General features: G+C 47.9%; 1 protein-coding gene across 4 annotated transcripts in view; it reads right to left on the bottom strand.

Annotated features, from left to right (window-relative positions):
• GRHL3 (grainyhead like transcription factor 3) overlaps positions 1-17867 on the bottom strand; it is a 39276-nt gene extending 21409 nt beyond the window's left edge. Inside the window, exons 1-3 of one of the 4 annotated variants that reach the window (XM_035562201.2) lie at positions 8070-8177; positions 7763-7814; positions 7176-7257 (exon numbers count right to left, since the gene is read on the bottom strand). In XM_035562201.2, coding sequence (XP_035418094.1) covers positions 7176-7257; positions 7763-7814; positions 8070-8114 — 179 coding nt within the window. In that variant the 5' untranslated portion in view covers positions 8115-8177. Of the gene's footprint in view, positions 1-7175; positions 7258-7762; positions 7815-8069; positions 8178-13472; positions 13659-17815 lie in introns of those variants that run through there. The other 3 variants (XM_035562204.2, XM_035562202.2, XM_035562203.1) reach the window with 3 other exon arrangements.
• Positions 17868-23721: the final 5854 nt, after the last annotated feature.

Below are 23721 nucleotides of genomic sequence, written 5' to 3' on the forward strand. Positions count from 1 at the left end.
CTTACTTTTCCAGAGCAGACTGCTCTGACCCTATTCCAAAGGGTCAACAGGGTTAGCCAGTACCTGAAGAAAGAGGGTGATGTGAGGAGATCAGCAGATATGATGACATGTTTAGAGGCACCTTTTTGACATTCAGATGCACTTCAGTTCATGTAGCTACAGCATACCATCATGTCAGTTTGCTTCTACACCCTACCTACAACTCAGCATTAGCAATCTCTGTGAAGTAGAGATACAGGAAAGATCTGGATCCAAATCCAGATCTAAACACGTGTGAACTTTATTTTCATCACTCCCTGTGATGCTTCTTCCATGTGGTTACACCATGTTCGTCCACTGCAAACTGTCTGCTCTGTTTGGCAAAACAAATGTTCCTTTGACAGGCAGTTGCCTTGGTGCAGCAGCGCAGACAAAGCACGGATCGGCTGGTGAAACACAAACACATGGGCCCAGCGGCCTCCCTTCTTGTGTGCACAGACTCACCCCGCTGGGGCCTCGGGGTCATGTGCAAAGCAGGGCATGATTTTGGGAAGGGAGCAGTCTGTTTGTTTCCAAACAGTTTAGAATTTGACACAAGGTGATACCAGCCCCCTTTCCCCGCTCCATCCCACCCAATCCGTGTTTCCCCAATTTATCTGTCAAGTCTACCATAACAGTGGCCTCCTGATTATGAATAAACACGCAGGGTTATGCTGAAACAGGAGAATATGCCCAAAGGGTCCAGGTGGGGAGATCAGCCAAGCAGGAAAGAAACACTTGTATTCCTTTTGCCTTTTGTTGGGTTTCAGTGGGTGGTTTTGCTGGCCTTTAAGCTTTGTGTTGCTTGTCTTTGTTCTCTCCCCATAACTGATTAGGTTGCAACCTAAATATTGGCCATGCCAGATGCTGATGGCTACAGGGAAACGTCAAGTTGTCAAAGGAACAGGGAATCCATGGCAACCAGCAGCAGGAATTCCAAGCCGCAGAACAGAGACCCTGGCCCACAGGACTTCAGAGATATCCCAGGCCATGCACACAGGGGCTATTATTAGCCCTGGTTTTGTGCATTGCACTCACCTCCCTAATGAGATAACCCTGATGCTCCCCAAGAGTCTCTCATCAGTAGATCCCTGCTACACCTGGGAGAGCAGGACAAAAGCAGCAGCATTTAGCATGCCTGCTTTCTCAGGGCAGAGATGTTAGCCTGTAAATCAGGCCCCCTTGCAAAGGAAGACAACATCCCATAGAACAGCCTAGTTTCTAAATCCAAACTTCTGAGCTATATTCTGATTTTTACTCTATCTTCACAAGTTTAATAGAAGCATATCTAAAGACAATGCGGCCATACAGCTACCTGCATGTGTACTGTCACAGTCGGGCAAAAATCCAGAGAGAGACAGAGCCAGGAAAGAAAAACAGAAAAACACACAGACTAACAATGAAAAATGTCGCCTAGATGCCAAGTACAATACAGTGTCGATTCACAGGTGTGAAAGGCCTAGGAGACCTCAAATCTCAGGGCCCTGACCTCCCCTGCCTACAGGCCTGAAGTGTTTTCACTGGCAACTGGGTGAAAATGCGCCCTGTGCCACTGGATTTCTTCAGGGGCATTTCACCTGCATGATCAGCCTTGGGGCAGTGCAGCACTGAGCCTGGCACCACAGCCAGATGTCTCCTAGCCATCCCTCAGCTCTGTTTCACCCACAGACAGCGGAACAGAGGGAAGGCGCCGTGTCCCGTGGGCAGACACCGGGGGCTGAGAGCCCTGCCCGGCTCCAGGACGCGGCCCCCTCCCCAGCTTGCCTGTGGAGCCGAAGCTACTTGGAACAGTTTGCAGCCTGAGCCCACAGACAAACCTTCCAGGGGCCGGTGTGCCCGAGTGACTTGCAGGGAACAAACCATAAACCCTAGATCCAAGCTCAGAGTTCTTCCATTTTTCACCAGCCTAACTCCATGCTTTTGGAGCTATTTATTTTCATGGGAGGAGAAACAGAGGAACGGGAATTGACATTACAATGACTTGTCCAAGGATGCTCGGTGAAGGTGAAGGAACAGAACTAGACCTGAATCTCTGCTATAGCAAGCACTTGCTATAAGCCTTGCAAGCACTGGACTGGTTCCTGCCTTGCTAGCCTGAAGGGCTCCACCGACGATTCAGCGTTGAATGATGCTGGGGGGACACCAGCTGGTATTGTTTTACCTGATAACATCGTCCTTGAGCTATCCACCCACACAATCATATTTCACAAATGATTCGTGTTTTAGTGCCTTTCCTGCCTAACATAACAAATTACAGCACAGAATTAGTTTGCAGTTCAGGAATTGCAACTACTTTTTTTCAGAAGCTGCTTTGTGATGTCAGATGCTTCAGTTTTGAGGCGCCTGAGTTTCAGGGTGATCTGCCTTCAAAGGGAGAACACAACAAACAGGCCCTGAACAAGGGCCTCCGAGTGAACGTCTGCTGTCACCTGGCATGTCTGAAACACTGCTCTAAAGTTCTACTCTTATTTTCCCTGTAGACAGATAAGGAGACACCTTGTGTGTACGTGTATTCATGAACACAAACCTTCCCCTCCACCAACACCTAGCGCACACGCACACACTGTATTGAAGCTCCCAGCCCTTCCAATGCCATGAGAAGGCTTACACATGACAAGAAGTCTTCATAACTTGGAGAATTGGGTGCTTCCAGTTATTGCTTTTGTTTTCAGTGCTTATGGATTTCCTCCCAGAGCTTCCACATCCAAAAACCTAGCTACTGGCTATTTTACTTTTTAATTCTCATCTGTTCACCTCACTCCAAGAGATGTAACTTCTAAGAAATAACAAATAAATATAAATCACAGCTTTACAAGACTTGGATGAAAAAGCCCAATGGTAGCAATAAAGTAATATGCAATCTTTTGAGACAAAGTTTGTTTTCTCCTGCTCTTCAGGTAATCAGGTTTTAATGTAGTAAACAATTACGGGTTATTCGTACTGTAGCAGGGCCTAGGGTCCCTGACAGAGAACAGAGCCCAGTCTTACTCAAGCTTCTGTACTTCCCTCATCACATCCTGTCAGAGAATCCTGCAGTTACACACTAAATAATGGGGCTGTCTCCTGGAGTTACATTTTCCTGTCTGATGCTCAGCACTCCAGAATGCAAGTAAGAGCAGCGACTAATATTAAGCTCACCTAAAATTTGTTATTTCAGAGTTACTTGTTGAATCTCAGGCCTCCTACGTGTTCTGAGAGCCAACAGGACAGTTCAGTCCACCCATTTTAGGCTGGGGTGTGCTGGTCTCTTCCTGCTGACTGCAAACACAGTCAGCTAACAAACTTGGCACCTGGACTGCAGCTGGCTGAAGGTGGGTGAGATGAGTTCTCCAGTGAGTTGCCCAAGAGGATACAGGAAGCGTGTGTCAGGGCAGGAGAGCTGCCACAAGCCTCACCTGATGCACCTCACTCCCCTGCCCACCTTGCCTGATGTCTGGCAGCAGACGAACCTTCTTCAGCTGCATTGTGGTCTATCTGCATGCAGGCCTGGCGAGAGGCAGCCCGGGTTGGCTCTCCCCGTTTGCTTTTCCCTTTCTTCCCATCCTGGAGGGACTTTTCAGGCTGGCCAGTTCTCACTCAGCTGGCAAGATCTCCTGTAATGTGCTTGGCCACAAGAGTATCCTCTGAACATATGTCCCCAAGGCCAGGCAAGCCTTTCACTTTGCTATTTAATCAAAAAACTTCATGCTGTGTTTTGAACAATGTTTTTGCCAAACAAGGATGATTCATTCCATTCTAGGTATAAGCCCATTAAACAATGCATTTCTTGAGAGCAAGCATCACAGCTCGGATGCTTGGCAAAGAGAAGAAACAAAAACTTAATACAGCAGGTGGCTGGCACCTGGGAGCCAAGTATCTTGGTAAATGACCCTTGCCCCTTTCCTCTGAACACTTCTGGTTATGAACACTTCAGGGACAAGGACCACTTTGGGATCAGATGTTTCACAGTGTCTAACACCCTGCTACTTTCACCCATAACCACAGCCACCAGCCAGAAAAACATTACACCCAGAGGAATAACAACAAACAAGCCATCACATTTTCTTATCTTCTGAGCCTTTGAAACTTGGGTATTAGCAACAGAGTTTCAGCCAGAACATAATCAGATGTTAACTCAGTTCCTGGTTAATGGACTTTTCGGCTGTTACCTTCGCCATCCTTGAACACACTACACGAGGATCCAAGGCACAGATCGGGAGCGGTCTCTGCCACTCAGCTGAACTGAAGCGCTTGCAGGTGCAAGGTCCGTGTAAGTGCATTTCCGGATAAACACTTTGCACTTATCAACAACTCAAACGCCACACTGGACAAGTGGGAGCAGATCCCCATCACTGTAACTGTCTTTGTTCTACAAATTTCATTGGAATTATACTGGTGTACCAATCAATTGAAAATGTGACCCAAAGCATCAAAGCAGAGATACTATGTAAATGTTGATTTATCTCTGCTTTGAGTCTAGAGTTTATTCAGAGGGCTTTTACTTCTTTGTTTTGAATTGCATAGCAGCTATTTGGTTGTTGTTTCTTTAATTTACAAATCTCTCTCTCTCTTTACATAATTAAAAAAAAAAAAAAGAAAAAAACACATCTCCCTTGAAAGTGTACATTGCTTCAGCACGGTTATTCCTTGTGTGCTTTACTGCCAGGATTTTATAAAAGGGCTTTAACTTTTCATTCACCAGGAGCATAACTCAAGTTTTAATAACACACCTTATGCATGACAAAAATTTGCTTCTGGCGATCATGGTTTCGACCACAAAACCACAACTGGGAGTAACTCCTGGTTAACTCCTTCAAGCCCACGCACTGCAGCATTAGACATAAGTTCAATATAGAAGACTATGGAAATTATCAGAATATTTTATAATAGGCAAAACATCTCATTCTCTCATGCCATGCTAGTCTCTTCCCAGTCCTTTCTGTGAAATTAAAGTTGCAAAGGGAAAGATGAGAGATGGTTCTCCCTGTAATTTTGGGTGACAGCACCAGTCCACAGGGATACCGCAGGAACCTGACAGTTGGCTACATCTGGGCACATGCACAGCTCAGCTTGTTGTGGGGGCTGCATAAAAGAGCCTCATTTCTGTGAGACGGACAGACAGGCACTGCTGCCCTTACCAGATCCTCTGAAACTGTCCCCAGAGCCCTTTCTGTCCACTGGTGTCCACAAAGCTGCCCCTGTATGACTTTGGCCCAGGTATTGGCCAGAGGTGTACGACTGCACCAGCCCCATGGCCCAGGTGCGGGGCTGCAGCAGCTCTTCACAGTGCTTGTCTTCCCCCCCGACGCTTCCTGTCCACCGAGGCACAGCACCCAAAAGCTGCCCAAACCTGGTGGCTGGGCTTTTGGTACTGCAAGGCTCCCCGCTCCCTTCTCTCCTGCCGCTGCTCTCCGGTCAGCCCTGCTTTGCGGTGAGGCCCTCCAGAACCTTTGTGCTCATGATTTCTTTCTGGGAGAGCTCGCAGGTACCTGCCCCACAGTGCAGCACCAGCACACGCTGTCTGCAGGGCCCACCTGTCTGCACTCCCAGACAAATTTTCCCCAGCTGTGAACTAGCGAACTAAAGCAGCGTTTTCAGAGAGATCTGTGAATGTGTCTGAGGGCTCAATCTCGAATAACATTGCAGAGCCTTTTACCTATGGAGGTAACCAAAGTTCCATGCAGATCTGTGCTAAGGACTGCAAGCAGATAGCAACCTCTGCATCTTTATCAGTCTCTGGCGCTGAGATCTGAATCACAAAAGGGATGCTACTCCCATCAGTTCCCCCTTTCTCATGTGAAAGGCACAGGGGTTAACAGTCCGTTAGAAAGAGAAGAGTCAAGCAACCATGTAATTCATCAGGTAACATAATGCCCCAGTCCGTAATTAGTAATACATCAATCTAATTCTGCAATGCTCTGTGTACACACAGAAATGCTCTTTAGCATTTTGAGAGTAAACCACATGGCCTGACTCTAAGTTTTAAAAACACCAACTATAAATTACCCAAAGAGTTCAAAGGTGAAAATTTAAGTCACTGATTCTTAATCGATCCAAGCATACGGATCCCAGTATTTACATAAAACAATAATCAGTGCTGCACCTTTTCAAGGCTCTCAGTTATTAAGAGATTAGCTGTCACAACACCTCCGTCGGGCTTGTAAACATGTACAGGTACGTGCTTTTCTTTCAAAATAAACCTTCTGGAGCACTGTATCTGTACCCAGATATACCCATATCTGTGCGTATATTTTTAATAAATTTTATTATTAAGACATTTCTTGATACATTTCATACGAGGCAACTTATCTAGATAGCTTTCTAAGACTAGATTGACAGCAGCATTTACTAATTTTCTACATCATAGTTCAATATACCACCAGCCTTTAGCACATCATGTCATGCTATTACGACATTCCTTCACTTTTATTCCAGAGGTGCAAGACATGCTAGGCAAATGCATAACCATCGGTATCCAAAGTCCAAAATATTTGGGAGGTCCCAAGATAAGAGGGAAGAGTTATACAGGATCAGCAAAATGTTAAATGCTTTTCCTTGATTTCAAAAAATAAAAATAAAAAATAAATTTAAAAAAATCAAAATAAATGAATACAGTTACAGTTTGTAACAGTTCTATCTATTACTTGATAGAATAATGTGAATCTATTTACTTTAACGTGCTCCCCTCTCTTATGCCCTTACTTCCCCCTAAAAAAAACAAAACAACAACAACAAAAAAACATGCTAGAAACTCATCCAAAACTGCTAAATACTTTGGAAGGTACTTTCTACAAAAAACAACAACATAGGATCACTGTAGCATATGTTAGATTTTGTTGGACTGAGGCAGAACAGAGGTGCCTCTAGACAGAAAACTAATGTGTCAAGTTTTAGTCCGGGAGGAAAAAAAAAAAAAAACAGGATCATGATTTTAAAAAACTCTCTTAAATAACAACAATCTGAAGCAATTTCTCTTAAGAGCAGCAACAGGCTAGCGAGGAACAGAAAGCCTGAAAAAAGTTCATGTCCATTTTTTTACTTCCATTTGCAAACAGCTGGACAGACAGATTAACCCAAGGAGTCCAATTCATTCAGACCTGGAGTCCTTAACCAAGCCTGAGAAAAAGCACTCAGCCTACACACAGGGGAACCAGGTAAATAAAACAACCTCTACTTACTCGAGTTCGTTAGACATATTTCCCCACGTTTCCAAATCTTTGCAGACGGTAAATTCGGATGACTTCTCTCTGCTAGTACCTGCTAAATACAGACATTGCCTGTGAAGCGCAGTGTTTGATTTATGTCGAGGTTTCGCGTGCAGGTATTTTGCTGACAGGTAGGCTGGCGGCGCGGCGCGGATTGGCTGTGGGCACAGGTGCCGTGGGACAGGTACACCTAGACAGGTGCAGCCCGTAACCCTCTGCGTGCCGGCCTGCGAGGCTGGAGGAGGGCGGGGAAGGAGGGAAAAGCCCCCGAGGGAAAGAAGATGTGATAAAGAAAGGAGTGGATTCAGTTATTCATCTCTGTGATAATTAGTTTCAGTTTGGTGGACGTGTTCCATGTGCTGCAATGCCAAAGACCTGTCATTTTTAGGAATCTGGGGGCTGATTTGTCCTTTGCTGTTTCTTTATATATAAATATACAGACAAAAATGCATAAATATATATACAGGAATAAATTAAGGAAGAAGAAAAGCCTCTTTGTTTCCTCTCATTCCTAAATGGTAATTGTACCTACAGACTAAACTTCTCTTTGCTTTTCTCACCTTCTCTTAGCAGCTCACTCCAGGAAGTCTGTGGAGGTTTGTGTTTTTTTCCCTTAAAAAATAATTTAAAAAAAAAAGACTGTTAGATGCCAAGACATGCAGGGAAGCCACTGACTCAGGAGATCTTTTCCATTGCAGTGGATACATATGGAGCAGGTCTGTGGGAGAACCCTTCTCCGTACCACCTGCACATGCTGTCCTGCCTTCACGGCTCGGACAGGAACATCGCAGTGAGGAGCCCGGACACACACTGTTTGGGAACTATCTGCGGGAATACCACCCAGGCAATAACTCTGGAGCAACTCACCTGTAAAGGGTGAAAAGATTTATGCAATAGAACAAAACTCATCATGGATTCAAGCACTCCTGTTGGACGGTTTCTGTCATCCGTGTTGCAATGAGGAGGCAAAGGATGGGCCCAGCGGGTGACTCACATTGACTCGATTTGGAAGGCAAGAGAGGATTTTACGAGACAAGTTGATACAAGCCTTAAAACAAAGGGAAAAAGAAAGGCTTCCACCACTCATTCTCATCCCCCATCACTCTGTCTCACTGAATCTGTCCCACTTGGTGCCCAGCACCAGCAGATGAATACATGAGAGGAGAAAGCTTGTAAGTCTTCAGCTCCCCCAGCTTGGTGGCAAATGGCCTTCCCAGCCCTCTCAGGCAGGCGTAAGGCATGTCTGCACAGGCAGACGTGGAGAGAGCATAATAATTTGGGTACAACACCCTTCAAGCACATCTATATGGCTCCTGGCCTTACACCGGCTCCGAGCGCAGCCAGACGGACCCTGGTGCTGCTGGGGCTCGCTGTGGGCCCCGGCCCCGCTGCACCACCTGGGCAGCCAGGAAGTGGCCAGGACCCACTTTCTGGGAACGAAAGCCAAAGGTGTAGAGAGCACTGGCTGCCAAAGCCTTCACCAGGGGGTAGTGCGATACCCAAAAACCAGCTGAATGAGGGCTGACCATCAGAATCAAAGCCAATCAAAGGCAGAATCAAAAACCTTGGCAAGTTCATGACAATTGGAGCTGTAGTCCTGGGTACTTGTCCTTTACTTGGATCCAGCCAGAGGGTATTCCACTGGCTCTGGGTAGTACAAAGAGGAGCAACATCCCCTTAGGGGACCTCCAAGTTTCTTCAAGCCTTTTAGAGAGATTTACCAGATTCCAGCAACAAAAGTGAAGGAGGGGAAAAGTGAGCTGAGCCAGACCAGGCAGGGGGATGGCAGGGCATGGGATTCTGACCTCCCTGAGAAAAAAACTGTGTCAAAGAAGAAAGGGAGAAATGTGTCTGACAAAGCTGACATGCTTTGCCTTAGTGAAAGGTGCCCTGTGGGCCTCAGCACCACCATGACTAGGTCAAATCCATGTCCAGATGGAAATGTTCAGGCATTCAGACTCTGCTTTTTGCATAACAGCATGGATGATGCTGTCTGCTGCTCTGCGACAGGGGATAGGAGGAGAATGAAATCACCAGACACCTGCAGGATCCTGAAGCTAAGCCCTGTAACCAGCTGATGAAAGAGCCGGGGAGCCCTGCTCCTGCCTTGGGGGCTGTAAGCCCACCCCTGCTGCACTTGCAGCTCTCTTGCCACAGCTCAGATGGAAGCAGGGGCAAGCAGGAGTAGTCTGGGCTTACTGGGCTCCGGGGCCTGCCCGCCAGTTGGCAGTGAGGCTACGTGCCCTGTCCGGCATCTCTGTCGCTGGAGTCTGCTGGAGAAGCCACAAGGTTCCTTGGGAAGCTGGGATGGACTGGCAGAAGGGACAGTAGCACAGATTCTCCTTTGAACAAATTCACCGGGGCTCCAAAAGGACAGCTGCAACTGTCTCTCTTGGTTTTCCTGCCTCTGTTTTTAAGTGTTAAGTTTCTCCTTTCCTTTGCTGCCACTGACCCAGAACCTCATCCTTTTCCTGCAAGGAGCTTACTGCAATGGCAGACAGGGAAACTGCCAGCTAGGCACATGCATGCTCATTCTCGCACGCAGTCTTATTTCTTATGCAATTAGCTATGTGCCTACCCGCAACACCAAGGCGCTCTCCCAGCCTCTAGGAGTTACGGCGCCTCGTTAAAATGGCTCACACCAAAAACGTCCCCTTTGTGTCAGCACCACACATCTGTCTGTGTGGTAATGCTGGCTGAGCTTTGCTCTCGGGTACCTTTCTGAGGCCAGGTGAAACTTTACCACCATCATTTCCACAGAGGGACCCCCACAGCCGCCCCCCAGCCAGGGTTACCCCACTGCTGGTGGAGGAGGATGGCACCGGGCAAGGGGTCGGTGCCCAGGGGGAGGCAGGAACAGGCGCCCGCCAGTTCCTGCTGGCCGGGACCACCCTCATGTGGCCCTTGCCATCCTCTTGGGCACCATGGCGTTCTTCTGATAATGTGTGCTTCATGGCGCCTGAGAGGCCTCCAGGCCTGGATGCCTAGACAATCTCTTTGACTATGATTTCAGTATTTTTAATTTTTTTTTTTTTTTTAACATTTATACCCCACCCTCCAAGAGTATCTGGTGAGGGGGTGGGTTAGAAGAAGGAGACCAAGAGATACATTCTCTGTGCACAAAACCCTCCCACTTCCCTTCCACTCCCCTGTTAAATATACCTTGGAACAAAAGCTCTTTATGATGCTCTAAAAATAAAGCATGAAGCAGTCAAGACAAACTGCAAAGTTTAAAAGAGAGGGCCAAATTCTGCTCACAGCTACACCCTCTCTAAGGTAACAGGGTTGCATTTGTGTTTGGATTGTTAAATCCTCTTTAAACATCCATGGGCAAGCTGTGATTAGCTGCATTTCATCAGCAATAGATCAGCAGCTCGATGACCGAGGACAGCATCACTCACCAGGTCTCCAGTGCTTGCCCTCAGATGCCGCTGCTGCACCAGGAGCCGGCTGGGTCTGCATCTGGAGGAGCGGCCCGAGGCGCAGTGCAGCCCTGTGACATGCTACCCTGATGGTCCTATTCCACCCTCCGCCACCGATTTGCAGTGTGACCTTGGATAAGTCATTTCACACTCCCTGTTCCCAGTCTGGCTTCTTTTCCATGTAACATGCAAGTAACCTCAAAGCAAGGGCTCTTATCCCTTGGGATACATGGCTTTTGCCACTGACAGCTGTCAAATATCCTTCCCAGTTGTCCCGTGATGTGCCAGGAATTTCAGCTGTGCTTGACCAAGTGTTATTAAAATACTTCAACAATTAACACGCAGTAAGTGGAAGCAGCCTGAAGCAGGTTAAAGTGAGCTGTTCTCCAAAGGGAGATGTGGCTGCTTCGGGTGCTTTTCCAGGAAAAACATGGCTTTCGCCATATACGTCTTTATAAACCTTTGATATCCAGACCAGACGGTGCTACCTAGTGAGGCTCCTGCCTCCTAGATCCTTTTTCTCGAGAAGCCAGAACAAAAAACTGAACCAGAACTTCCTTGGGCTGCAAGCCTGAGTCTGGCAGGACAGCCCTTTTGCTGTTTGTACAACACATAGCACAACAGTGGCCATGAAAAGTCACTCTGTAGTGCTATTGTCATATCAATAATGAGGAAAAGTAAAAAAAGAATTTAATTCTCTGAAGTGAGCGAGAGAGATGAACCCTTCGCTGACCCTTCCCAGCAGCTGTTTTCCAGTTAGGTGAACACCAATATCTGCAGGGTGTCTGGGAAGCTGGCTGGCCCTGCTGGGTCCCAGTACCACTGAACAATACGACCCAATGCTTGCATGTCTTTTTAACAGAGCCAGACCAGGTTGTTATTACCTGTTGTAGCCCACGGGGCTGTAGGACAATTCCTGTTGTCTTTATCTAGTTCTACCAGTTTTTACACAGTGACAAGTTTGGGTTGCAAACAACTGACCCAACTAAGAGTCTTCAGGGCAACCACCTTCAGATTAAATAAACAAACATGACCCACAGTCTCAGCCAGCTTCTCTTAGCTTCACTTTTTCTCACAGAAGGCTCTGAGCGCTTGGCAAATGCATTGCTGGGTGGCTGTGAGGGCAAAAGACCTACAGCATCTGGACAGCTGAGGCAAAGCCCTCCACCTCCACAATGGAAATGTGCTTGTTTGCTCAGCTTGTCCTGCCAGAGCTTGTCCGTGCTCCCATTTTGGAGCTGACTTTCAGGGCATGCATTTAGCTGACACCTGTCAATCCAAACCCAGCTAGAAGAAATCCACAGTGGGGAATGGAAATGCCAGTTTAGTCTATGGAGTGAGGGACTTGGATGGAGATGTAGCAAGGATGCTTTCCATTTCCAGACAAATATGCTACCCTGCCCCAGGCTTCCTATGACATTCAGTTACAAAGATGTACAGGGAAGGAGTCAGGGGAAGGTTTCATAGAAGAAAACTGTGTCTTCTTTAAAAGGGATTTCAGACTGGGTCCAAGTAAGCTTTGCCTTCTTACCCCAGCATCCACCAGTGAGTACATTTTCACAGTACATGTTCAGGAATGAAGATACAGGAATGAAAATAACTCCCTCACACACCCCCAAAAATGAGCAATTTTAAGACAGTCCCATAACTGCCAGGGACCTGTCTTGTAGTTTTTAACTGAGTCCTGCGCTTGGCAGGACCACAGTTCATGACAGGTTAGTGCTCAGGCTGGTCATATTGGAATCATCCAAGCCCACTGCAAATTTTAATTGTTTTTCACTTCTGTTCTGTACCCGTCCTTACTCAACCAGTCATGACACCCTGGTACAGGGGATGTTTAGGGATGGCCAGAACTGGCACACAGCAGCAGTCATCCTACCTTTCTCCATCTCAGCATTTTGGCAGGAGCTGACTTTCCCACAATACACTGAGAAGGCAGCTGTTGAACCTGATTATTTACAGAGAAAAGGAAGAAGGAGTTGGCTCTGCAATCTTGATTTGACTCTAAAATTGTCCCTGGAGTTGGGATTCCCGTGCTTAGATCCCAGGCCTGGTTTGGAGCCACCTTCCGCTCCTGAAGCATTCAAATAAAAAGGCAAACATGGAGGGAGGGGAAAAGTAGCGAGGCTGGGCAGGGGCTTGGTACATCAACTGTGGGAACTGAATCTCATTTCCACTGAGAAAACTGGAAACCTCAGCCAAAGGGCCTGCATGAGTCACCGAGCTATCGTCTCGCTGGCTGGTGCTGTGCAGGTAGCACAGCACGGTTCTGAGCAGCTTCATGTGGGAGAAGCACCTGGTACCCGGAGCTCTTGTTCTCAGCTATTTACAGGCAGGGAGGGATTTTCCTTTGAAAATCTCTACCAAACAAGCCCAGTGTTGGCCCAGCTCCCTCCCCAAGGGCTCCAGCTTTGTCATGCTAACACACAGCCATCAAAGGGAAAAGAGCCCCCCCTGCAAAACACGGGAGCCCACCACTGCCTGTCCGTGCTACAGCAAAGCCGGCAGTGCTGAAGCCTCCTGTAAAAATGATAGTTCTGGGCTGGCAAAAGGAAAAACGTGAGCTTTCAGACTATCTTATGGTGCAAGCACAGTTCAGGGGAGCTGCTGCAGGATGCCATTTTCGTTTGACAGCACGAGTCGGTCAGTGGCTCTCTGGCTCCCCTTTGGTGCCGCACACCACTTTGGTGCCCACAGGGAGGAACGCCGTGGGAAAAGCTTCATGGGGGGCCTCGGGCCCAGCACCCTCAGTGCCCAGCCCCTCTCCATCCACACGACAGCCGCATCCAGCTCTGGATGAATCTGTGACCTAGCGGGGACGGAGGTAATCCCAGCCAGGTGTCCTCACCTGCCAGCACTAATGCACTGCAGTCCTTGTCCTGCTGATGCCTCTGTCAAAGGAGCAAAGGCTGCAGGGCTCCTGGGCTCCTTCTTGTCTTTCCCCATCAGAGCTACAGTATGTGAGCAGGTGCATGGCATCTTGGAGGAACCCTGAAACTCGGCCAGCATGGTGGAGATAGACTCCTCGTGGCTCTGAAGACTAGGAGAGAGAAAAACAGACACGCATCTACTCCACCCTCTGGTAGTCGGCAAGCTCTCTACTTCTAACTGGTACCTATCTTTCATATTTGATACCAAATAAAGGCCCACTTAATTCTGACATGCTGTACCTGCTCAAATTGTTCTTTTCCTGGCTAGGCCATAATCCAACATCTAAGTTGAAAAATCTTTCCATCTTAAATGAAACCTAAACTCATATCATATCAGTGCATCTCCCTCTCAGACAACAAATCTAACCAAACCTTGTATGAATTTATTAGACCCTTTCTAAATTGCCCAGCACCTGGTAATCCACTGGCATTCAGGTAAGCCTTCCTACACAGCAAACCCAGTGGATGAGTTTGCTTTCAGTCTGCCTCTGTAGGGGTGGGACTCCCTTCCCAGGGCAGGAGGTTGGTGGGGGATTAACAGAAAGTTCATTGCAAGGTACCAGTTGTCCCATGGAGTGGAAAAATATCAGGTAGTTTTGCAACATTTAAAGAGATGCACCAAGATCGCCTTGGGTGGCAGTTAGCACATAGGGGCTACTGGCCCTCAGGGCTTGGGGATTTTCCTTCCCCATAGAAGATGCCTGCTGCAAGAAGCACATACCTATTACAAAACAAACTGCCGCTTTAGCTTTTCTAAATCACTCAATCTTGTTTTACTTCAAGATCTGAGGATCAGCCTCTCTTCTAAGCTGACACTGCTGTATTTTCCCATAAATACTACACGGCACCCAGATACCAGGCACTGACGGCCAGGTAGGCTTCTTGGGAACGGAGAATACGATTTACCTGCAAACCTCTGATGCTGATTTGAGCAGCATCAGCACTCATCACTGATATTCAGGGAGGACCTGTTGCCATAGCTCGTATCTGAGGCAGCTGAATAGAAAGCGGGAGACCAAAGCGCTGCTGGCTGCACATCGGTGTGCCTGAACTTTGCCTCACACAACCTCTGTGCCTGTTCCAGCAAGAGGCCTGTCTGGGCAGTCCTGCGCTTGGACAGATGCCACCCTGGGCTCTCATGGGATTTGGAGCCATGACCGTACAGCAAGTAATTTGATGCAAGTCTTAGAAAAATTTGCCTACCGTGAGTGTCTAGTCACCCACGCAAACCACTAGTGGAGATGTGACTTATAGCAATGCATTTTTACCCCAGTTTGAAACAAGATCAAACAAACTGTACTGCGCCAGCACAAGCCATGTCTCTGCTGGAGCCGGAACTGGAACTTGTGGCCCAAACCCAAGCACAGCCGAGTCCTAGAAAGGCACAGAAAGGAAGTTACAATTTTACCTGGACCTGAGGGATTTATAGCATGACAGCGAGACCTTTCCTTGTGAGGTCCTACTGTAGCTTTAGGATTAATTGCCGCTGATGAGGTCAGTGCTTGCCGCTCTGATTTTCAGCATAGAACAAAATCATTCTAGGACAAACTAGAAAGACTCAATGTGGGCCAGTCCTGGGAGAAGCCATATTCCGAGCTCAGTGGAGAGATAAAGCTGAAGGCTGGGTTCAGATGAGGGATGCCAAATGGTAGCCTTGTATGGTAGAGCAGCCCATTAGAAAACCTACGATTTAAATGTATTTTCCCAATCTTGAATAAAAAGTCAAAAAAATGAGACTCGAGGCTCCTGCCTGGCCTAGCTGCCTCTCCATTTGGGTTCTTGCACTTGCAGGGGCTCAGCAGGCAGGCAGGGGAGGGCTTGCTCCTTGCCTCAGGTCTGCCCTGCCTTTGTGCTCTGGCCGATGGGACTACTTGCGTTGCACTACTTCTCCATCTCAGCCATGCTTTGGAAGGAGCTGGGGGACCAAAGATGGGGAAGACAACCCAAGCCAAGAAGCCCTCCTTGCATTCAGCTACTTAATCCCAGCACACCAGAGGATCCCAGTGATCTGGGGAGCAGCACTGAACCCCACGTACAGGCAAAGGCCAAACGGGGTAGCACAGGGCTGCTGCGAGCCTTCCCAAAGGAGATTTTCTACGGCTTTGGACTCTGGATTGTTCTTTTCCTCCACACAAGGAAAATCTGCCCGTGGCAGAGCCTCACAAGGTGGGCTGGCATTGGTTGGCAGCTTGCAGGCAAGGGCCTCTGGAGACTGCTCCCCCTTGGCACGAGCATGACATTTGGCTGGCGTTGGTACAGAGCCCATCCCTGCAGCATCAGATCCTCTCTCCCTGTGAACTTCTTTGTCCTACAGACCCCAGGCAGCTCCCCTGGGTAGCATGAACCCAAATCAAATTCTGGCCATTCGCTGCCTGAGGTCAAGCCATAAAACGAACAATCCAAAATTGCCCCGAAAGGCAGATGTACTAATTAGAGAAACCTTGGGTGGCAGTTCTGAGTATGATGCTTTTAATAACTGCAGGGATGTTGAGAAGCAAATAAATTATATGATGAAAGTCTACCAGGCTGCAGAACCCAGATATGTAATAAGCAAGACTGGCAACAGGACCAAAATTTTGCCCCCTGGGCTTGGCATTTCATCTGATTGCCTTTCCAGATGAGAAGGTATCTGGAGCTTCCGGTCCTGCCGACTCCTTGGCAGAAGGTGTTTCTCAACAAGCACCTGGGGAATCATCCTGGGAAGGCTGGGATTAGAGAGCCAGAACTCACTGGCATTCCGGGAAACACAGCCAGGTTTTCACCCAAAAAAGGTGACCAAGGTTTCTCTCCTGACTTTTGCACTTATAGTGTGCATATGCCATATGGAAACTTCAGATGTGCTTAATATTGCCAAAATCAAGCTGGTTGGTTAAAGCCTTCAGCTCTTCTCATTGCCCACACACAGCTTCAGGGGTCTGGACTGCTCCCGGTCTGACTGCGGCCTCCGATCTCCCCATGCACACCGCAGCGCCAGCCTCACCCACCCAGCGCTATCGCGAAGCTGGGAAAGTCTCCCACCGCTGTGCACTGATGCGCCTTTCCCTCACAACATGGCATGGTGCAGAGGTCCCCATGAAGGCAGAGACAGGATCTGATCTGCTCCCACCCACACGGCAGGGCCGGTGCAGCGCGGCTTCCAGCCCCAGGCCGCTCGCAGGGCTCCGCAGGGGGAGCATGCCCACGTGGGGTCCCTCGAGGGTCCCGTGTGGCACCGGGGACAGGACGAACACCACCTGGATGGTTTGGCAGGTCCGCGGCATGTGGCAAGGCTCTGCGAATCCCCTCCTGCGCTTGCTGCCCTCACCCTGCACCCCTTGGTGCCCTGCTCTGCTCGCCCCCAAGCTCTGCTGCCCTGAGGACACCGGGCGCCTCTGCCACAGCCCTGCCGTGTGCCTTGGCCAAGGTTTAACGCACCTTGCAAACGGGGGTCCCCAACTACAGGTTTATGGCCCCCCGCTACTTTGGTTGGTCCCGTAGGTCATCGCAGCTTTCCTGTGGGGTGGGCCTTGCCTGAAAGCAAAGTGCCCCCCACCTCCGGACCCTGCTTCACCGGCTGGGACCAGCCACAAATTCTGCTCCTGCTGATGGAGCGAGGCTGGCTGCAAGAGTTCACCCAGACTTCGCCCAACGCTGCCCAAGAAAGGAGGACACCAGCAGCCACAGCACACCTCTAAGAGCTTCCATTCACTCACAGGCTGCTACATGTCCCAAACAAGCCACACACAGTTATTTTCAGTGGCAATTAAAGGCTAGCTCTCGTTTCAAGGGCTGGACAAAGAAGTTGCAGGAAGAGCTGCCCTGACCCAGCAGCCATTATGTCAATGAATATGCTGGATTGAGAGGTGCTGACACTCACCCTGGCTCCAATTCACTTCTAATTCTCATGGCCTGAAATCCTGCAGGAGTAACATGGGGAGCTTGTAGCCATTGCATGGGGATTTCGGAGCAGCACCTGTTCCAGAAATAATCATCCCAGCAGGAGGAAAGCTTCTCTCTGCTGGTCTCATACTATTTACATTTTTGACCCTGTCTCAGCATGATAATAGTGCACTTTGTCAATCTTGCACAAAACCTCGCTGGGCTCTGTGGCTGGTTTGTCCTAACTCCTGCATGGCTCTATTATGATTTTTCAGACCTCCCATAAGGGTTAAATGACCTCACATTAGTGCTAATTTGGGACTAAATTTCCTATTCAGCACATAACAAAGCGATTGTTGTTTACCCAAGCCCCATAAAGTGACAGGGACCACACACAACCTACCTGCCCCTGACAAAAGTCCACCTCGGCCCCTCTGCATGTTGCCGTCTGGCAGGAGGGCGCACAGGAGGAAGGAATGGGAGCGGCTGTTGGAAAATCGCCCCCGGCCTGTGCCCAGAGTACAACAGACAGAATTAAGCACCAACAGAGGAACCTGAAGCAGCTCAGCTGTCATCCCCAGCAAGACTGCAGTGGGAAGAGACAGCGGCCACCCCTCCCGCTCCCCTGCGTGGCCTAATTGCAACCCGCTGAGTCACAGAGCCGCGGAACTAGGCTGCTTCATTCCTTGGCTGCTTTTCTTCTCCACAGGCTCCTTGTGAAGTGAACTCATATTAATTTGATGCCAATAAGTGACCCTGCACAGCTAATAAATTAAATGTCTCGTTGATGCTGCTTCTGGGAAAATAAAGGTTCAGTGGAATGAGAGCGGGGCGCAGGCTGGCTGCATGGCCTGTCACCACAAAGGGATCGCCGGCCTCATCCTGTCCCATCACCTCTCCATAGTTAATGACAATGCAAAGTAGGGCAGGCTGAAAATAAGCACAAACCATGACTGATGTTCTCAAGCACAGAGCTAGACAGCAAATTGGTGTCATGATAGGAGCAGGACGGCCGATTTTGCCCTGCTGTGGGGCAGTGAGACCAGACGCCCTGCCAGGGCTCTCTTGGTGCATCATGCCACCTCAATAGCCCAGGAGGGCTGCTGTTTAGCCATATACTCACTCTCTTACCTTTGCAATTAAATAAGGTCAAAAAAAAAGAAAAAAAAGAACACAAACATGTTATTGGTTGAGTGAGTAAACATTTCAGACTCTTTTGCAATCATTAATGATAGTACAAGGGGTGTGTGAACTTCCTGCACACTGTACTACAGTTCATTCTGAATTCACCGATGCAATTAGGGTGTCTTTTAAGCAAGAGCTGAAATTCACCTAGATTGATTTAACGAGTATAATTTCCTCCTCGGAACTGCTGGAAATTAATCATCACTTCTCCAAGCTCCATCTGGAATTCACTCTGTCAGCACAACACACAGCTATAGTGGTGGCATCTAAAGCGAAACGCATGCTGACTACCTGCTTGTTGACTTTGCTCAAGTATTTCCTATACATAGAATGGGAAATATCTCAAATATGCAGCAAAGACAACTATCCCAGCACGGTGCACACTGAATTTTTTTTCTCTAGTGAAAACCATCACATAGACAACAAACCCAATTCTCTTCTTGCTCTTGCTAGTTTGTATTGAGGCAACTGTTCCAACTTAATTGGATTGACTCTAAATTGCAGTAAGTGAAAGTGACAGAAGAAATTGATGGAATATTTTTAAAATAAAATAAATACCCTTAACCAGTTACATTTCTAAGAAGCTGCATTCACACAGAAAAATGTCCATTTGTGTACGCAAATCAGGTAACTAGCCACCTAATTCCCCCTTTTCATGGTTACCTGCCCAATACGTGTATCCAGGTGTAGGATTTGGGCAGCTCAGAGAGAAGTGAATGCTGCTGAGGACGCACAGGACAGAATTATCTGGACTCCAATAAATCTCTTCTTTCCTGCCCATTTCAAACGCAATGAAAATCTACAGATGGAGTCAGACAGAGGAAAGCAAGGGATAGGGAATTTCACAGTATATAGGGACACCGCTTAAGTAAGTAGCAGCTAAAAGATTAGAATGCTCTAGAAAGAAAACTGTTTTGTATATTAAAACAATTAATATAGCTTAAAAGGAAGAACAGTGAAGTAGGTGTGAATGAACTGCCCTTCTCAAAACTGAGGTGTGGCTGCTCCGGAGGTTTTCCCAGCATTTTGGTGTCTTTTGATGTAAACCACAGAAACTAAAGTATATGAATTAAAATCAGACCTCCTTAAAATTCACTAGTTCCAGGATTATTCTCGGGAGCTGACCCATCCCTAGACTACCCCACAGGTGTACAGTCACAAAGGAACTCACATGAAAGTTTGAACAAGTCTTTGTTGACTTCTTCCAGCCAGTGTTGACCTATTTCTAGCTATCAGAAGTTTTCAACACTTTTTGACAAGAATCTCTACAAATTTTCCATTATTCTGTATTTAATGAGTTTAAACCAACCAACAAACAGCTTCCTATTCTCAGTTACCATCTGCAGGCTCACCAGAAGTTATACAAGTCTCCTAGGAATCTGTGGCTAAAAAGAAATGATTCCCGTCCCTTTAATTGCTTCTCGAGCACATATCGTACCCTTCACTCAGCTTCTTGGGAAAAGCCAGGATTTACGCTAGCATATTTTTGCTCCAGCAACAGTTAGTTCTGCCATAGAAAGCTGCATATTGGAAGTACTCTACAGGGACCATCTAATTAAAGCTAACAGCATCCCTGGGAGATATATAAACCCAGATGATTATGTCTATCAATAGCTGGGGAAAACAGAATGAAAGGTGAAGCATCTTGCCCAAGAGTACAGCGTGAGAGAGCAGCAGAGCCAAGATAACAAGCACTATTGGTTCCTGCCACACTGTTTTCAGATTCTGGTTGGGACTAGGAAAAAAAAGCTCCCAAAATCTTCCTCATGCTAAGTTTCTGCCTCTCTTTGGAGTGAGGGCGGATGGAAATTAAATGAAAATATCTGTTCTTAGAAGACCTCCATCCAGTTTTGCAAATAAACAGATGAGCAGCCACACAGCACACAGTGAGGGAAAAAAGATAACTAGTTGGGCACCACGATGCAGGAAGGTGTAAAAAAAAAATAAATAAAAATAAAACTTCAAGGATGGCAAAATGGATGTGTAGAGATGGAATTATGGACAATCCTAATAGGAGAAAGGAGGGTTTGAACTTCCTGTGAAAAAGAAAAACCACAAACAAGCCTGGGAGATTCTGAGAGCCATGGGGAAAGGAGAGGCGGGGTAAAACTGCACGAAGCAGGAAACTGCCACAGAAAACTTTGAGCTTTAAAAGTCTTCTCTTTTATCTAGAGAGCTTTGGGGTAAGAATGGAGCAAGAGGGAGTAATAAGCATTGGTGCTAATTGCACAGAGCATCTCCATGGAGCTTTAGATTAAAGACTCCAGCACCTCAGGGGGTAAAGGAATCTGTTGATCTTGGAGACAATATGTGGGGCAGGCAGCTGCACCCTTTGTTACTAACCTGCCTCCCTTCCCCATCTGATCATGTAAATGAGAGCTACAAATGCTGGAGTTTAAAGCATGCAACATCTGAGTTGGGATCTCTGGAGAGACCGGGATGGATTTATTTACATGTTCCGAGTTATCTCTGCAAACAATCTAACAGGGGCCCCTTCACATTTGTAGCATCCTGATGAAAGTAAAAACATTGTACCCAAGTATTTCTATTTGTGCTTCTGGCACTGAAGACAGAAAGGACGGATTGTCTGCCTGCTCTACACCCCCTTAGCGCTAGTATTTGTTATAGTCTGCTCCTATGAAGCCTGATGTGTCTTTGGCAATGAATACGTGCACTTTTTAGGGGAAAAACAGGCTCAGATTCACTCTGACTCGCTCGGTGTGCGTCTGTGTGGCCTCAGATCTTCCCCAGGTGCCAGCCCAGCATGGCTGCGACGTGGCCTCTGTGGCAAGGCCACGCTGCACCAGGCAGGGTATGCCCGGCCCCAGCAGGAGGCTGGGTGCTGGGCGAGGCCTCCCCACGTCCCCACCACCCGGGGCCTCGGGGAGAAGGACTTATCCCCCTGCCATGCAGGTGGGAATGAAGCTGGTGCCTGGCAGCCAGGATCAGCCCAGGTGGCTGTGATCCTTGCCAGAGCCCAGAGGAAGGAGGATGGAGGACGGCCACCCCTCTGCTCTCCTCTGCCAGCAGCAAAGAGGGAAATGACAAGAAACAAAGCCTCGGGTGCTGCAGGGGCAGAAGTGCTTCACCTTCACAAGATTGTCTTAAAGATTGTCAAGATTGTCACCTTCACAAGATTGTCTTAATATTTCATGGCTATTTGCTGTTTGCTTTCATATAGACCCAGAGTCTGCAAACCTTTTATTTTGGAAGAATCAATTTCATCTGAAAAAAAATAAAAATTAAAAAAATCTCATTCTTGCTAACTGGAAAAATAAAACAAAATCTAGAACCACAGAACAAATAAAACTAATTGAGCCCCAGCATTCCTGCAGTGCACTTTTGAATGTGTAGGGCTCATTTAAAGAGCAACAACGACAGGTGGAGATACAGTCGAATTTCTTTGGCAAGTGCTGTGGAAAGATCGTTCAGGGAGCTCTCAGAGGGGCTGAGCGGCTCGCAGCGGGCGCTACAAAAGCTGCACTCTTGGCCAGCAGAGCCATGGGGACGGGCAAAGCAAGCAACTCCTGCACTGCCCCGGAGCCGTGACTCTTCCTGTTCCCGTGTCTCTCTTCTCGGCCCTGCTAGTGCTAAGGCCAGCCCCAGGCAGCGAGCTCCATCCTGCGAGGCGCTGAGCACCCTCGGCCAGAGCCTGTGGGAAACAGCGGGCTCTGCGTAAAATTACAGGGCAGCACATGGCGGGCTCCTAAAGGAAATAGCTGCGTCCAGTGCATTGCAGAGCAGAGGAATTTGCAGCCACAGGAATACAACTGAGACAAACAATGCTGACTGGGTTTCAAACTGGGGCTGGAAAATTTTATGACTGCAAATAACACTGGCAGTCATATAAGCCAAAAGAAAAAAAAAATAGGGGTAATGAAACCTCCTGCTTCAGGGCATGTGCTGGTGGCCTCTAGGGACAACAGAGGAATTTTTCTTCCCATGCACAGCATTGCTCAAGTAGCTGGGTGCATTCTGTAGGGGTTTCACCATCCGTGGAAATACCACGCATCGGCTGCTGATGGTAAAAAAAGATACTGCGCTGGACAGGTTACTGGCTTGATTTGGTAAGGATACAGAACACAAGCAGGCAACGGCATTATAATGAAATAAAAGGGACATCAGAGATGAGTCCAGCTCTGGAACCCCAAGGAATCAACAGGGATGCTCTCCAAGGACCAGAGCGAGACAGATCAGACACAGAAAAAAGGAAAAGGGTATGCCAAACCACTGTGTTTTGACTCTGAGCTGGAGCAGACTATCCAGTGCCATTATACAGGCAAGTGAAATAATACATCAGTGGAACTGATTTTAAATTTCCACATTTGCTGGCTAAAGACTGGGCAGCAAGACCTGTGGTTCTTTCTGGGTTCCCCCTCCCCCTGAACACTGCCAATCTGTCCACACAGAATGAAGTTTGCTGGGCGTAAAGTTTGCTGGAATGTTCCAAAATGTAGTTATCTTTAGTGGGCAAAATTGTCTCCTAATCGTCAGTCTAATTTGACTCAGGGCCACTTTAAATTCACTGATTATGATTTCAGTATTGTCCTCTCTCTGAAATAGTTCTAGTCCTAGTGTTTGAACACACAAGCACACGCACAAGTGCACACATATGCAGTGTGCTTTCTGAGGATGCATCACAGTTCACAATGGGAGAACGACGGTCTGCGGAGTCCTGAAGTGGTACAAAGCTGAGCTTCCCAGGAATCTTATTCCCAGACCTAAATTTGTTTGATGCCACTTTGCAATCTCACTCCCAGCACCCCCATAACGAGTAGCCTGAAAACCCAGACTACAGGACTCAGGGTCTAGCAAATGGGCACAACAGCATCTTGTGCCCCATAACACTGCCAGCAGCACTGAGGGCACTCAGATACAGAGGCGTTAGGTGGTTTTATGGCCAAAGCCTGGCAGATTTCCCCCCAGGGCCCCCAGCTGTTTGCTCTGCTGGTCATCGCTCCTGTCAGGCTAGTTCAGAGTGTCTATGCCTTTACTCTTAGTGGATTAAGGGGCGGTTGAGCAGTTATTTTCTCCTGCTTTGTTGCTTGGAGATGGGCCTGCAGAGGGGAATGAGTTACCTCAGATAAATACATTAAAATGTCACTCTGGGAATTACCTGGAAAC

The sequence above is a fragment of the Cygnus atratus genome, chromosome 23 (genome assembly GCF_013377495.2).
Source record: "Cygnus atratus isolate AKBS03 ecotype Queensland, Australia chromosome 23, CAtr_DNAZoo_HiC_assembly, whole genome shotgun sequence".
Lineage (NCBI taxonomy): Eukaryota > Metazoa > Chordata > Aves > Anseriformes > Anatidae > Cygnus > Cygnus atratus.